Here is a 15767-nt window from a genome sequence, read left to right as displayed (position 1 = left end):
GCAGGAGTTTGTTAACCCCTTTCTGGACAATGAAGACCTCACAGAGCATTTGGACCTTTCCCGGAGGGGAAGGGGAGATGGAGTGGATGATAAAGAGGAAATGGGCAAGTGAATGACAGTTGGAGCAGTGAGTGAGGCTGGGAGAGTAAAGAAGAGGCCGGAAAGAGATGATGGAGTAGCTGGTTGCTGGACTCTTTTTGGTACAGCCATGGACAGAACCGTGCTTCCTCGCGACACAGAGGCTGCATCCAGGGGGGAGGCGATGGCTCAAGAACTGAGAGGGTTCAGTTTGGAGACCCCCCGGCCCCAGGGGGTAGACAAGTATGGGGGGGACAAGAGGTCCCGAGATGAGAGAAAACTGTGCTTTTTTTTGGAACTGGTCAAAGCACCCTTAAAAGGATAACCCTTGAAGCAGCTCTGTTCCTTGTCCAGTGGTGAGAGCGCTGGGCATGCAAGGAAGAGGTCACCATGGCCCCAAGAAGGACTCCTCTCCTCTTGATGGACTGGAATTGAGTATTTACAGGGTGATGGATGGAGAGTTGAAATTTGGAAGATGTACTGGAAATGTGGTGGGGGGAGGAGGAAATGCTTTTTGTGGAGTTTTCATTTTCCAGGTGTGTGTGTGCGTGTGTGTGTGTGTGGGTTTTTTTTCCTTTTGTAGTTTAGTTAATAAACTTTTTTTTCTAAGTTAGAGGCCTGCTTTGCTTATTTCCTGGTCACATCTCACAGCAAACACCAGGGAAGTATATTTTCATGGGGCACTGGCATTGTGCCAGTGTCAAACCCTGACACTCTTGCACTGAGATAAAGGACAGGTGATGTATACAAGTGGGAAGTACAAAGATGATGTTATATTTAGCTCTCTACTATTCTTTCTACTCCATGTACAAACCAAATTCTGATCAGGGTTAGTTTGTGGCATTGCTGTAGAAATTAAACTGAATACTAATTAAGTAAGCTAATTACAGAGTAACTGTTTTGTAAGAAAGTTAACTCTCAGATGACCACAATCTTGTGTTACATCTTTCCTTCTCACTCTTCATTCTGTGATATCAAAACAAGATTTCTATTTTTTGTGTGTTTGGCAGAAATGGTACATACTGTTATTCTGGCAGAGGAGAAGTACATCTTCACACAGAGTTCTAAAAAAACCACATAAACAACGAGGGAATAGCAGACCAGAATCTAATTTTTTTCACTCAGGACTACAATATCAACTATCCTGAATTCTCTTCTTGAAAATATTTAGGAGGAACATCAGACTGCTTCTTCTTAAGGTGCAGAAGGATCTTGGTAAAATGGAAAACAGATAATCACTGTCTGATCCATCTCCCACAAAAATCAATTACAGGTTTCCATTTGAATTATTATTTTCATTCTTATAATTTGCCTCCAAGAAAATATATATAAAGCATGGTGATTGTGTGATCAGACACTTGCCTGTCTGCTCCTGTTTTCCTCACTGTGAAAGACAGATATGCTCAGTTCAGTAACAAATGGCAATCTATCCAAGGCACTACTCTCAAACCAGATGACATCTTGCCTGCAAAGTGGTGGAGGATATTAAAAAATCCCGGGAAAATTATCTGTAACTGGCTTGTACACCAGAGCAGTCAGATGCTCCCAGAATCTGTGCTGGTCAGAGTGACCCCGAGATGTGTTGAGGCACTCTGGCCACGCCCGGGGCTGTGTTGTCTTTTTATACTAAAAACTACGTGTACAATTTTACAATTACTTTCCAATACCTATCACCTATGTTAGACCATGAGCTTCTACTCTAAACCTATCTAAAAGTGGCAACATCAGAGCAGAAGATGGAGGCCAAGAAGAAGAAAGAAGATAGGGCATGTCCAAATTCCTCCATCTTGGGACCCTGAGCCCCCATTCTAAAACCCCCAAAAAATCTATTTTTTACTCTGGGATAAATTCACTATCATTCTACTTAAACTCTTTTGACTTGTAATTCTTCATATAAAGGTTGGTATTTGTTTTTTCATGGGTCAAGATCAAAGGCACAGGGGTCTCGGGCTCTGTGCCAAGGTCTCTGAGCCCCCTGACAGGGTCTCCAGTCCTCCAGGGCAGCCAGAGGAATATCCTGGGTTCCCACAAGAAGCCCTTTCTGCAGAGCAGCACTGAGACCCTGCAGGATTCAGCACAGACCATTTGCCATGGGCACTGCACACCCTGGCTCCATTCAGCACACCCTGCTGGGCACTGCAAGCACCCTGGGGTGTTCTTTACCAACGTACCGCAGCTTGGCGAAGTTCTTGGCTGCCAAAGCTTCTTTCAGCTCAGAATTTCCTGTGAGTTTCAGCTGGTTCAAGCCACTCAATCCTTCAGCTGGAACTGAACTGAGCTCGTTGAAACTCAGGTCTCTGGAATGCGAATATTAACACCATGTTACAAAGTAAGTTTGAAGACCCTGTGGCCCACATTTCATTAAAGTAGGGAAGGGCTTTATCACAGGAGGCTGTGGTCTGGAAATGCCTGTCAGTGCAGCAGGCACTCTAAAGAAGTGTGCTGTGCCCTCCATGTATTCAGCTAGCAGGAGCCTTCTTGATTCACAGATATTAAACAAATGACAAACGCATCATGTGGTGGTGTTTGCACGTCCCCAGGACGAGGGAAGAGATGAAAATCTTGACTCCATGTTTCAGAAGGGTGATTTATTATTTTATGATATTTATTATATTAAAAGAAAATTATATACTAAAACTATACTAAAGAAAGAGAAGAAAGGATTTCATCAGAAGGCTAGCAAGGAAAAGAATGAAATTATAATAAAATCTTGTGACTGACCAGAGAGTCCGAGACAGCTGGACTGTGATTGGCCATTACTTAAAAACAACCACATGAGACCAATCAAAGGTGCACCTGTTGCATTCCACAGCTGCAGATAATCATTGTTTACATTTCATTTCCAAGGCCTCAGCTTCTCAGGAGAAAAAAATCCTAATGAAAGGATTTTTCATAAAATATATCTGTGACAGCATCACTTTTAAGTTAAAAACATTTATTAGCTCAGCAGCTGAATGCTAGAGAGGAGGTGACTGCACAGAACAGCCTACTTACAGGTTAAGAAGAGCTCCAACAGTGATGAAAGCTCCCTTGTGGATCTGATGGATCCGATTTCTACTGAGGTCCCTGCAATGAATGCCAAAAGAGATTATTTGGCAGTTTCACCAACTGTAACAGCCACTGTACTGAGAAAAAAAAACTAAGATGACAAATATATCATGCCTGTATCAGAAAAGCAGAACATATCCCCTCTCTTCCCATTCAGCCAGGTGCAATAGCAGCCAAATTCCTTGGTAATGCAGCTGTATCCTGCTCCACCTCATCTCCCATTCCTGCTCCCTCTCCTCCCAAGGCAGAGGCTGCCTCTGGCATCACCTATTCCCAGCATGAAGGTGCCAGGATGACCACTTTGGTGACAACTGCATCTATAGCAAGGCATGTTGGCAGAGATGGGGGAAGACAACAAAAGAACAAGCAGAGGAGCATCTGGTTTGCTGCATTTCAAATCCAGCTCCAGCTTCTGCTAGACCACCATGAGTTATAACATTCTTCTTAAAATACCTGTCTATTTCTGGATTGTTCTTCGTGCTAACTTTATATAGCTTGAGTTGTAAGGGGAGAAGATAATTGTTTGCTTATCTGCTTCTCCTGAGGAAAACAGACAGGATCTCTCCAACAAATACTATATGATGAAATAATACAGTTACAATGCAAAATACAGGACCACTGAAAAAAAAATCTCATTTTTTTAGACTTAATATTTATAAAAATATTTTTATAGGTTAGAAAAATAAAATGGAGAATAGAAGGAACAGGGCTGAAACTGGCTGCTGGCCTTTTGCCATCAAACTTGTAACACCAAACCCTGACATCACTTTACATGGGAATCAAAACCAGTATCTTGTTTTACTCAGCATGCAGGTACATCCGCACTCACAGGACACGAAGGGAGGACAGTCCTTGAAAGGTGTCCTCTGCAATTTCATGGATTTGATTATGCTGTAAGGAGCTGCAAAGGGAAGAAGCAGAAACAGAACTTTATTAGCTGATTTCATATAAAGGGTAGCTTGGTGTCTGCTACTGGATGGCTTTAGCCTTATCAGTGAGGTTTTACCCATTTCCCTTCCTGGATAGACTCTCAAGTGTTTTGCATCAGCTATGTTCATACAACCATGGAGCACCTTCCTGGTACCTCTGCCCAATCCCAATTTACAGCTCATTTAATTTAGAAGAAACTTTTAAGTGTGGACTGAATTACTTTCAAGCTAAAAGTAACACTTTGTGAACCCTGAAGAGTCATACCGAAATTTAAAACAACTCTGCGTGGAGTCTTTGGCTATATTCTAACCATTCCATTTATGTGCATAGCAATATGAAATGCAGGATTAAGCTGTGTCTTTCATTACTTTTGTGTCACAGGAATAATTAAGCATTCGATAATTAAGGAAGGCACAAGTGGCTGAATTCTCTGTCCAGCCGAAAATTCTCATAAGATCTATCTCTCTCTGTCCTTAATTTTTGAAAGTTTGATTCAAACATGAAGCAAAAACGTCTCTAGAGATGTAGACTCAGAATACTAAAGAGTTTATAAAAATAAACAACACTTATTTCTATTCTATTTCTACTTACATTTCTTCCAAGGTGTGGCAACCCTTAAAACTTGGGAGGTCCTTTATATTGTTATAAGACAAGTCCCTTCAAAACAGAAAATGGGAGAGTGGTGCTTAGTTCAACTTGAAATAACTCATCACTTGTAACTATTAAATAGATTGACAGAAAAATCATCCTGTTAGTACCATTCTGCTGAGAAACCAGGGGTAGTTTAAGAAAATCACAGAGGATATCACAAGTGTGAACTCTACATCTCACTATACACGTACCCTAAAAACATTTAGGATATATTCCCTGAATTCTGAGAGTTATAATCTAAAAAATTTATTCATAACCTGCTTTTTTAGAATAAACTAGGGAAATTGCATGTAAAGCATACAAATTTGGTGCCAATTTTGTTTAGTGTGCTGGTGATTGCTTAAGCAAAGCTAGGAAGCTCAGAATATTCTGTGAAACAGTGAAGAAAAAAAGACTAGAAACAAGCAAACAATCTTAACATTTCTATTTGAAATTTCTATTTGGCTGCTAGAAAATAAATCCCACCTCATCATTTTTTCTCCCCTGTTTTTCTTCTATCAAACAGAATGTATTTTTTCTCTTCCTTTTTCCAGGATTTGCTTTTGTTCCACATTTTCCTGCGTGCATCCTTTGCAAACATGGTCTGTTCCCATCCCCCAATGGTTTCAGTTACCAGTTTGGGGTTTTTTGCATTAATTTTAACACATCCTTACTGGTTTTTATGTCTAGCCTTTGCATTGCTATGTTCTTCCTAACTCTCATCTCCATTTACTTGGTTCCTGATGCTTTCTCCTCTGTTCCTGAACACCAGAAGTCAAAGCTCTGTAACTAAATTCCTCTTTAACCTCTGAATGTAGCTGACTACAGTTCTGTTAACAATGAGAGGTGGCACAACAAATTTGAAGATTGGTCTCTGCAGCACCACCTTACATATCTCTCTAACACATGAAAGAAATGCAACATATCCCTATAAATGGGACTCTGTTTAAGGAATGTAAGGCATTACATCAAATCAAAAAACAATCAAGAAAGCACATTTCCAACTTTGGTAGAGCTACTAGGACAAAAAAGTAAAAGAAACACTTTTATTTTAAATTACACTTAAGTTTCTTTCGAAACATTCTGATGCATGAAGAGAGGCACAATATTATACTTACAAAGTTCGAAGCACCTTTTGCTCTTGGCATAAATTAACGGGAATACTGTTTATCTTGGTTCCTGTAAGAGTTCTGGGGGGAAAAAAACCAACAAACCCACACATATAAATGCTTGTTTTGTTTATGACAGATGGCATAACAAGGATATATAAGAACAGAATGCCATTGGGATGCTAGATTCACCCACCAAGTTTTGTTTGGTTGGTTTGGGGTTTTTGGGGGGATTTTTTTTTTTGTTTTGTTTTGGTTTTTGGGTTTTTTTTTGTTTTGTTTTTTTGGTTGTTTTGTTTTAAGAGGATAATTTTTCTGGTTTTCCTTTCTGGGAGAGGGGGTTAGTATCAATGGCCTTTTTCATAGGCTTTTCTCAGCTTCCCCTACTGAAAAAGAACCAATTAAGTGTCACCCAGGTATCACAGTGAGGAAAACTGTATTGTTACATTTATTGACAGGAAGAGAACAACATACATGCAGTTGCTCTCCAGATCCACTAATCAGATTTCAATTCCTTCCCAAGAGGCAAACCCATGAATTTATTTCTGCAGAAGGCACTTACAAGCTCTCCAGATTTACAGTTCCTGTCAAATTAGGAAACCACTGCACCATGCTGGCACCTCGAATGACCCTGGAAAAAATCCCCATGAAAATCAGGTGTGAACTACTATGAAATTGAATTTTGACATTCAGTCTTATTATCAGGTAGATATTTACACCAAGAAGACATTCTAATATTCTTACTGCTTTTAAATTTTATACTTGAATAATGTGTGAAAGGCTGTCTTTTCACTGCTTCTTATGCTACTCATTTGTTTAATAAATTGCTCCTCCACAAGCAAAGAATTGCAGTTCATCAAACTGCAAAGAGTGCTACCAAAACACATGAAAAGTGCAGCTTGTAGTTCCAAGTCTCACTCCATTTTGCTTATTCATCAGCCCCAGAAGTGGTATCTTTTAAGAGCATACATGCACTAACCTGCAAAACATTCTCACCATGCACATCTCTGCTCAAAAAACCACCCAGGACATATTGCAGATTGTTTAACTAAGAATCTGAGCACTTGGCCTTGGGTTATGTATTTTATGAAAGGTAATTTAATAAAAAAGTTGTGGAGCATATTTAATAGAGCTTCTTAAGAAACTAGATATTCCCAACAATAACAATATTTATTAGAACTCACTGAAAAAAAACCTATAATGTAAGAGGGAGTCAGAAAACTTATTTGAGTCCTTAGCTTCAACATTTCATACCCATTTATTGTACAGTATTGTCAAAAAGGTACTTACAGGGAATGCAGATCTGACAGATTCTGAAATGCGGAGTTCCCCACAAAAGACAAAGGATTATCATACAAATGTCTGGGAAATGAAAAACACATTTCAGTGTTTGTTCTCACAGTCACTGTCTGCTAAAGGCTAAAAATAGACGGATGAAAATTACTTACATCGTTCTCAGAAGGGGGTTTCCTGCAAATGCACCATCAGGAATTATGGAAATGTAGTTACTGTGAAATCCCCTAAAGATAACAGCAAAGGAAAACACTTAAACATTAGCATTTGAAACTATACTGCCAGCAGATTCAACCAGTAGTCATTTTCATCATACCTACTCAATTCCCAATCCTGCCTTAACAAGGATTGCAATAGGACTAAGTCCATCCGCGGGAATAATTTTAATGATTTCTGTCTATTGCACAGCAGCTAAACTGAAAATATTTCATTAGAAAGGAATTATTTTGACCCAACATGATGCTGTACTTTCACTTTTCCCACTCATCTCTTAAGGAGGGCACAAGGAAAATGTGCATAGTCAATGAGCACCTAACCTGGAGGCCAAAACCCTCTCCTGATCCAGATCTATGCTAATGCTTCTCCTGCTTATGTAACTTATGAAATCATTTTCAACACATGCCCTCTCCAGGTGATGATTATATTTTTTTTAATTATAGCCTCACTTAGCATAACTTAACCTAATCTAGGCTCCTGCACAATGAGGCAAGCATTCTTAAATCCAGGATTTTTTTCCCTTTTTATTTATGAAAAGGAGAAAGAAAACTGGTAAAAAGGGAGAATAAGTAATACTCACAACTCCTTTAGACTTGGAAGTGCTTTTATGGCTTCAGGGAACTCTACCATGTTATTATAATTTAAATCCCTTGAAGAAATAAAGCAACATTATAAAACTTTTAACAGTAGCCATGAATTGTCAAAATAATTTTTGTTTAAGACAGTCCAACAAAAGAAAAAAGTTCTCAGAACACCTTTAACTAGACCATAGAATAACTTCAATTTAGATTTAGTCTTCTGATGTTTTACATACTTTATAACCAGCTAATAACTCAGGTAAGATATTTGATATTGCCCAGAGGATTATTCATATTAAGTCAAATAATATTTCCTTACAGAAAAGCTCAGTATTTTTCAATACCTGATAGATTTTTCTTCAACAGAATTTACACAGAAATGAACTATGATTTCAAAGATTTTTTTTTTTAAATAGATACAGATGACTGCTCTTTATTATCATCTGACTATGAATACCTTTTGTTAAGGCTTTATAAAACAAACAGTAAATAAGCCATTATGTAAAAGCAGATCTTGCAGCAAAACAATTATAAATACTGATTAGAAGCACAGAAAAACCTCATGACAGATTGGTGATGGGGATCTGTTGAATTCTCAGTTAAGCTGTCACTATTCCAGCAGTAATGTCAGGACCTCTGCAAAAGGGATTCCTTATAATGGAATAAAAATGTGTATTTATTCCATTATATATATATTTATTCCTTATAATGGAATAAATAATGGCAAAAGCCATTTTCAGAGTCCTGTATCAGCTGTATCTATTTACCCAGCACGTCATTGCTCAATTGAGGGTGAGAGAGATGAAGTAAGCAGCATCTCTGGACTCCTCCCAACTCCTCACATTAACAGAGCTTGTCACTGGCTTGCCCTTGCCCTCCTTCATTAGTTTCACTAATTTAGCATTCCCCAAAGCATACAAACAGGCACTGCTGAGGGAGATATCACTTATCAGACATCCCCTGAGTGAGCTGCAGGGAAATGTGACCCAAGCAGCTGAAAGCCAGTCCTTGCCACTGAGGCACTCAGGAGGTTCAGGATGAGGAACAGTGGAGCAGCAGCCCTCTGAGAACCCCTCATAAAGCTCCTGTTGTCACTCAACAGTTTTGGACACGTATCCTATAGATGTTTAACCCTACAGGGAACCTGAGAAACAAATATGTGTCCTTTATCACTCATGGGGCCACTCAAACACTTGTGATCTGTCCACCTGGCTCAGCAGAGTGCTATGCAAAGGAACAGCAGCTAGAGCAGGGCTGGGAACACTGCAGCCACATCAGCCAGCATGACATCTCACCCAGGCTGGTATTGACCTGCTTCTCAATGTAGTTAATTCCTTTTTGGTGGGGCAGTGCACTGATACCAGCCTTCAGCTCCAAAACTGAGCTGGTCCTAAGTGTCAGTGCATACACGCCTGATTTGCAAAATTTTCACCATACAGCATGGCAACCTTGATTAAGCTGAGACTGAGACAAACACTGACCACAAATTACTTTAGGAAACATACTTACAAGGTTTCAAGGTTGTCTAAACCATCAAAACAGTGTTTTCCTATAGTTTTTATTTTATTATTATGAAGATGTCTGAAAAACAAAACCAAAACAAGTGAATGATTTCATGTAAGTTAACAAATTAGCGGATATTTCTATGAAATCAAGAGGTTAAACAATTTAGGAAAAAACATTGCATGGGGTGGATTACACAGAAGAATATCTTTCACTTCCAGACAGAATATTTCGTCCTCATATGGAAAAAGACTAGATTGCTTGCAGTTAAGTCAACCTATTTTAAATCTTTAATCATTATCCAGAAATGTGATAAAAAATAGCAAACACAGAAATCAAACATATTTTTCTTATTATTCCACAGAGAATTTTAAGATTACAAAAAGACAGGTTTCAGGTAAAATAATTTTTTCTTCTTTTTTTATCTCTGAAAGCTTTCTGTGACAACCACTGTTTTGAAGTATTCATTATATAATGAGATGTCAGAAATCAAATCTCACTACCCACAACCAATGTGGCTTTTTGTTTATGAGAAAGTCTTTAGCAAACCTTCAGCAGGTTCTCTACCATACATGGTATCATCTCATGTTGGCAGTAGCCAACTGAGCTAAAACACAGCAAAATATCCATTTTCAGTGCCACCCTGAATGAACCAAAACTGTCACTGCAGAGAAAAGCCAAGTGCCCTGTGAAACACAAACACTCACAGAACAACCAGGCTGGAAAGGTTGGTGAATGCATAGTCAGGAATGTGAGTTATCCTGTTGAGAGCCAGAGTCAAGGCTTGCAAAGAGGGGAGATTGCTGAGTGGAGAGATGGGGACCTCTGTCAAGCTGTTGTCATCCAGCCAGAGGTGCCTCAGCTGCAGCAGCCCCTCAAAGCTGTCCTCTGGGATGGCAGTGATGTGGTTGGCATCTAAACGCCTGCAGGGGAACAAAGAATTCATCAACAAACTCAAACTACACAGCAGCAAAGCCCAGCTGAAGTCCTACTATTCATCAACATCTCTGTTCAAGCTTATGTGTGAATTATTTCAAATAACTCAATACTTCCAAGTTTGAAGTGTTATTGAAAGATCCATTAAAACCTTTTTCAAGGCAAATGAAGAGCCCATAAAATAAAGTTTCACAATAAACTTTTCAGACATTTAAAATAAAACATTTGAACAAATTGATATGCTTATAATTAGCTAACCAAAATGAATTAATAACTCTATAAAGCATCTCCCACAAAAGCCCTAGCTTCTAACACAGCAAAAATCTTTAAAACAGTAGCTTGACAGCATGGCGAAGACTGCAGAGGCATTGACTCATTTGAATGGATTATCCCTACATCACCCTTGTTGATAGCATCGTGTACTGTTGTACGCTTGCTTTGTAGCACTGCTATACAGTAACAAAGCGCCTACTTTAGAGAACAAGATTATTAAAAGCTGTTTGTGAACAAAGTCAAGTTATGAATTATCCCAACAAATAAAACATCTCAACTACAACTGATTGCTGTCTTGCCCCTGATCTTTTCTAACATTCTCCAGAACAAAATGCAAAATAGCACATCAGCACTATTACCTACTGTGCACCACTGGATTTGCCATCATACTTTTCCCCTAAATGAATGCAAATTGCAAAATTAGCTATGGTAACTGTCCTGGTTCCAGCCACGACAGGGTTCATCTTTGCAGTAACTCAGGGTGGACAAGGGGACCTATCTAGGACCCAGAGGTTATTCAATAAGCTGGGAAGAAGCAAAACATTCCTAGTCCATGGACCTCAGTGGGTCTGAGAAGGCACAGAGCAGAGAGCACTGGGCAGTATTTGATGGTCCTTCTCCAGGTCACCACACCTGGTGACTTCCCTGCAAACACAAGGAAAGAGGATAGAGAATAGAGGACACAGCCTCAAGCTTTGTCAGGGAAGGAATAGGTTGGATATTAGGAAAAAAATTTTCACCAAAAGAATAATAAAGTACAGGAAAGCTCTTCCCCAGGGAGGTAGCAGAATCACCATCTCTGGATGCGTTTAAAGACTGGACATGGCACTCGGTGCTATAGTCTAGGTGAGGTGTTAGGGCATAGGTTGGACTCAATGATCTTAGAGGTCTCTTCCAACCTCATTATTCTGTGATTCTTGTGAAAGCACTTTGCACAGCTGGTGTGGAACAACTGCTGCACCAGCCACAGTGCAGGGACACAGAACACGCACACCCTCCTCCAGTAACAGGGATGCTTATTAAGATACAAATCAGCACAGCTCTGGAATTACTTAGCACTCTCCAGTTTCTAAAGCCATGGTCAGATATGCTCTTGAAATTCTAGCTGGGTTAGTTTCAGAAGTAATTTCCCCCAGCCCTTCATCCTGTCCTTCTCTGGGCAGACGGTGTGGACCAAGAGACTTCACTGCATTTATCCCCAGGCACAGTCACAACAGATCTGATCTCAGCACTTAAAGGGAGAAGACAACCCTGATTAAGAGTTAATGCAGAAGGCAAGCCTGATCACAAATTTAACACAATCTTTTTCCTTAAAACAGAGGTTTGTTGTTGTGATGCATGCGGTTTGCGTGTTTCAAATTATTATGAAAAAAAGCCATCAGTTGAATTTCCATGTAATAAAAAAAATCACAAAATACACCAAATTAAGCAACAAATATGCTATTACAAGTGGGAACTTACAAAATTGTCTGCAGTCAAAGTTCTCTCCTAAGATGAGTGAGAGATTAGCTCTAAAGCTGTACATCAAAGAGTGAATTCCTATGGTTCATACACTGGCATGCCCTCATCATTTGCCCATGGTCTGAGAGGTGTGTATGATGTTCTACTTGAATGCTCTTAGACCAGAACATCTCAGAGAAACTGAAGCTTGATGATAATAAAGGAGGAAAACAATGAGGCTGAGGGGAGAGAGGAAAAAAGCCTGAGGCTCTGCTTCAGAAAAAAAAAGCAACTAGAAATTACCTGTCTTTCGCCTCTCCTAAATTTACACAGCTCCCTGAAGATCAAAGAATTATTTCCCAATGGAATAAACATATCCGAGTCGTCTAATTTCTCCCCACCCCTCCCTTTTTTTCGGAGGTTTTTTTGGTTGTTGGAGGAAGGGGTTGGTTTGGGTTTTTTAAGAGAAGAAGCATACTCAAGAGACAGGCCTCAATCATTGTCCCTACTCTGTATTTCCACTGGCACCTTGCTAGATTCCATTTATTCTAGGAGACTTTGGAAAACAAAAGCACACAAGAAAGCCTCCTGTCCTGCTCCTCCTCTCCCAGCCTTAAAGGGGGAGGAGAACAGAGGAAGGATGGACACACACAGTGAGGAGCTGAGCTCAGCCAGGGAGAACAGAGACAGTCATGGAGAGGATGTCTCACCATGAGTTTTCAGCTGGCTTTGCCAAGCCCTCTGTCCCCCAGAACAGGAGGACTGAGTACCCAAGTACCCACTTTAAACTGATGACTCTCCATAGCCATCCCAGCTGTTCTGTTTATTTTCTACAGCCCACAGCAGCAAAGATGAGGGAGAAAGAACACCACCACCCACCAGTGACATTACCAGGGAGGTGTGGAAAGCGAAAGAGGTATTTTTAAGTTATTTGGCCTCATCTACAAATTTTTGTGGTCCTTCAGTTCTCTTAAGAGCCTAATATGCCATGGTTTTCCTTTTTCTTCCAAACAGTCAAAGCTTATCCACATGATACTGAATGCACAAAACACAGCTGAAACACTCCTATTTAGTGTGAAATGCACATAACAAAGCTCTTAGTGAAACAACTGAAAAACAAACCTAATATATTTGACAACCTTCACAAAACATTAACAATTAAGGACCACAACTTTTCTTTAAGGGGCATATTCCCTAGCTCCAATAATTAACAAAGAACAAGCAATATTCTTTGCTTGGACTGGACTTTGTACAAAGACTGTCTTTTCCCATTATATTGTTAAAGATGCAAGTATATTCTTCAAATTAGACCTTAATCTTTCAGAAGCTACTTCAATTCCAGCTTTCTTATAGACACTGGCTTGTGAGAGACCTTTACATTTTAGTCTATAAATTAAGAGTTCAGTTGTGGAGCTGTCATCCTCACTCTCATTCCTCTCATGTTCTCTCCTCACACAAGCACCAACTCCAGAAGAAGAAAAGAGCAGAAGGATGATAGAAACCTAAACACTCAGCAGCTCTTCCATCAGTATTTGATATATTGTTAAAACAGGACAAAGCAGGCTCTTCAAACAATTGACTCTGCTTTAAGGAAACCAGAATTAGTAAGAACGTCTACCCCAGTTCAAACAAATAGGAGTTCCAAATGTAACACACACATAGAAATGAAATTTTACCCACAGATGTACACACACTGCTTAGGGCAACTGCCCTACAGCCTGCATCCCCCGTAGGTAACACCTGAGAGGCCTCCAGGACCAGCCTCACCAGCTCTCATCCTTGACCACTGGCAGCCTTCCAGGCTTCAGCAACTAAGAAATTTTAACAGCCTTGTACTAGTAGCCTAATTAACAGCCTTGTAGAGCAGGAGTTTACTGCTGATGTTAATAAAAGGCCAATCACTCCCAGCTCTTGTGTTAAACCACTTCTGTTCAATAGCAATCATTAAAGAACATTGCTCTTTAAAGAGCTCCTTCAAAAATCACAAAGAAATCACTCCAATAACAGTGGAGAAGGTTTTTAGTCGGGGAGTGCCGATAAGGCTGTACCTGGGAAATCCTGCTGCAGGGGGAGGCAGTGACCCATGGTAGCAGAGGCACTTCAGAACACAGAGTTTGCTCACTGCATCAAGAAGTGGCTCTCTGCGCACTGTGTGTTGAGAACATCAACACAAGGATTTGCTTGATTCAAAGACAAATTTACAGCAGCCCTCAGAAACTAGTGATACATGCTGAAGCTGTTTCCATCACTGGTACTGATGGGCCAGCACATCTGTTTCTCCACATCTGGTTTCTCCACACCTGTTCACATGGTACCAGTCAAAGGTCACAGCTTGCTGCAAAGTCCCCACAGAGGATTCAGCTAATTTTGCCTCCGTGCCATTTAACTTTCACCATTGCACTTAAGTTTCTGATCATTCAATTTCTAAATAATTCCCTGATTTTATTTAAACTTAGCAATTTCTTAAGCAAGCCCAGACAGTGAAAAAAAAAACTAGAATAATGCCAGAAATTCCTGAAGTTCACAAAAAAAAAATAAACTACCCCACTTTCAAGAAAACCAGAACACCTTCTAAAAGTAAAGATGGCATAGAAAAATATGTGAAGTATACAAAGCAGTACATTTAAAGATTTTTCAGCACAATCAGATATGCTCAGAAGAGCTCTTATACATTCTTAACTCTAAACATTCAAGGAACAAAAACATACTCAGTGTATTTAAGTCTGTATTGGTTTTGCAGGTTAAAGAGAAAACGTGTCAATTTCTTCCATTCCCATTCTGATTAATCCCATATCTTAACACAGAACTAAATCTGAGGGCTGATGCCCTTTAATCCCTTAGTAACAGCAAAGCAGGAAACTAGAAAACCTCTGAAGACAAAGCATTAAAAGATGCTTAGCTGAAAAGACACCTGCCACAGTAAGGGGTGCATGCTACATATAACAACATTTAAAGCTTCTTCACTTCATCTAGTCCTTGCTGTTGATGAGCACCTTCCACAGCCTCCCAGACACCACTGTCCCTACAGACATGTCCTGTCCTTCCAAACTATAATCCAGAATCACAGAACTATCAACTGGAGCCCTAAAGCACTCTTTAAGAAGAAGATAGCAGAATTAGAACAGAACTGTGTATTTTTTGATGTAAGATTATATTTGCATTGTTCTCTCCAAATTCAGGGATCTTCCCTTCTGACACATTTTGTGTTCATGGTTTATGTCACCGAAATTGTCAGCAATATGAACTATGGCTTAAAATCGGGCAGTTTCATTATAAGCAGAATGTTTCTAGATTTGACTTTATAAATAAAGACAGATAATAACTCGATCTGTATAAGGAACCCTTCCTAAAATACAAAAAAGCTAGAAATTCAAGACTGCAGCTGGTATGTGCTGTAACATATATTTTAAATATGTCTGAATTTATTTATAATAATTTAAATTTGTGTTAATTTATAATCAGAGATATTAAAATTACTTTATAATCAGAAATATTTCAGTCATCTTTATATTTTTAAATATGACTGAAATATGCCTCCATTCTCTGTCCCCATGCTTTTACCATACATTTTACCCTGCAGAGCATGATTCTGCTCTCATTCCTTTCAGTTCTACATTAGGACCCCAGTGTTTCCCACCTGGGCTGAGATGATTCCCACTTCCAGAAAACCTTTTCCCATGCCAGTTCAGCACATTCATGCCTCCTGCCTTATCCTGCCTAAGGCTGCTCCAGC

General features: G+C 39.6%; 1 protein-coding gene across 1 annotated transcript in view; it reads right to left on the bottom strand.

Moving 5' to 3' along the window:
* Positions 1-15767, bottom strand: part of LGR4 (leucine rich repeat containing G protein-coupled receptor 4) — a 75927-nt gene that overhangs the window by 7469 nt on the left and 52691 nt on the right. The window contains exons 5-15 of the mRNA XM_014309434.2: positions 10093-10308; positions 9392-9463; positions 7885-7953; positions 7244-7315; positions 7086-7157; positions 6358-6426; positions 5805-5876; positions 4648-4713; positions 3956-4027; positions 3073-3144; positions 2250-2375 (exon numbers count right to left, since the gene is read on the bottom strand). Coding sequence (XP_014164909.1) covers positions 2250-2375; positions 3073-3144; positions 3956-4027; positions 4648-4713; positions 5805-5876; positions 6358-6426; positions 7086-7157; positions 7244-7315; positions 7885-7953; positions 9392-9463; positions 10093-10308 — 978 coding nt within the window. The remainder of the gene's footprint in view (positions 1-2249; positions 2376-3072; positions 3145-3955; positions 4028-4647; positions 4714-5804; positions 5877-6357; positions 6427-7085; positions 7158-7243; positions 7316-7884; positions 7954-9391; positions 9464-10092; positions 10309-15767) is intronic.

Source organism: Geospiza fortis, unplaced genomic scaffold, assembly GCF_000277835.1.
Source record: "Geospiza fortis unplaced genomic scaffold, GeoFor_1.0 scaffold113, whole genome shotgun sequence".
In the NCBI taxonomy this organism is placed as follows: Eukaryota; Metazoa; Chordata; class Aves; order Passeriformes; family Thraupidae; genus Geospiza; species Geospiza fortis.
The sequence above is the reverse complement of the archived record's forward strand: the minus strand, read 5'-3'. Positions and strand labels throughout refer to the sequence as shown.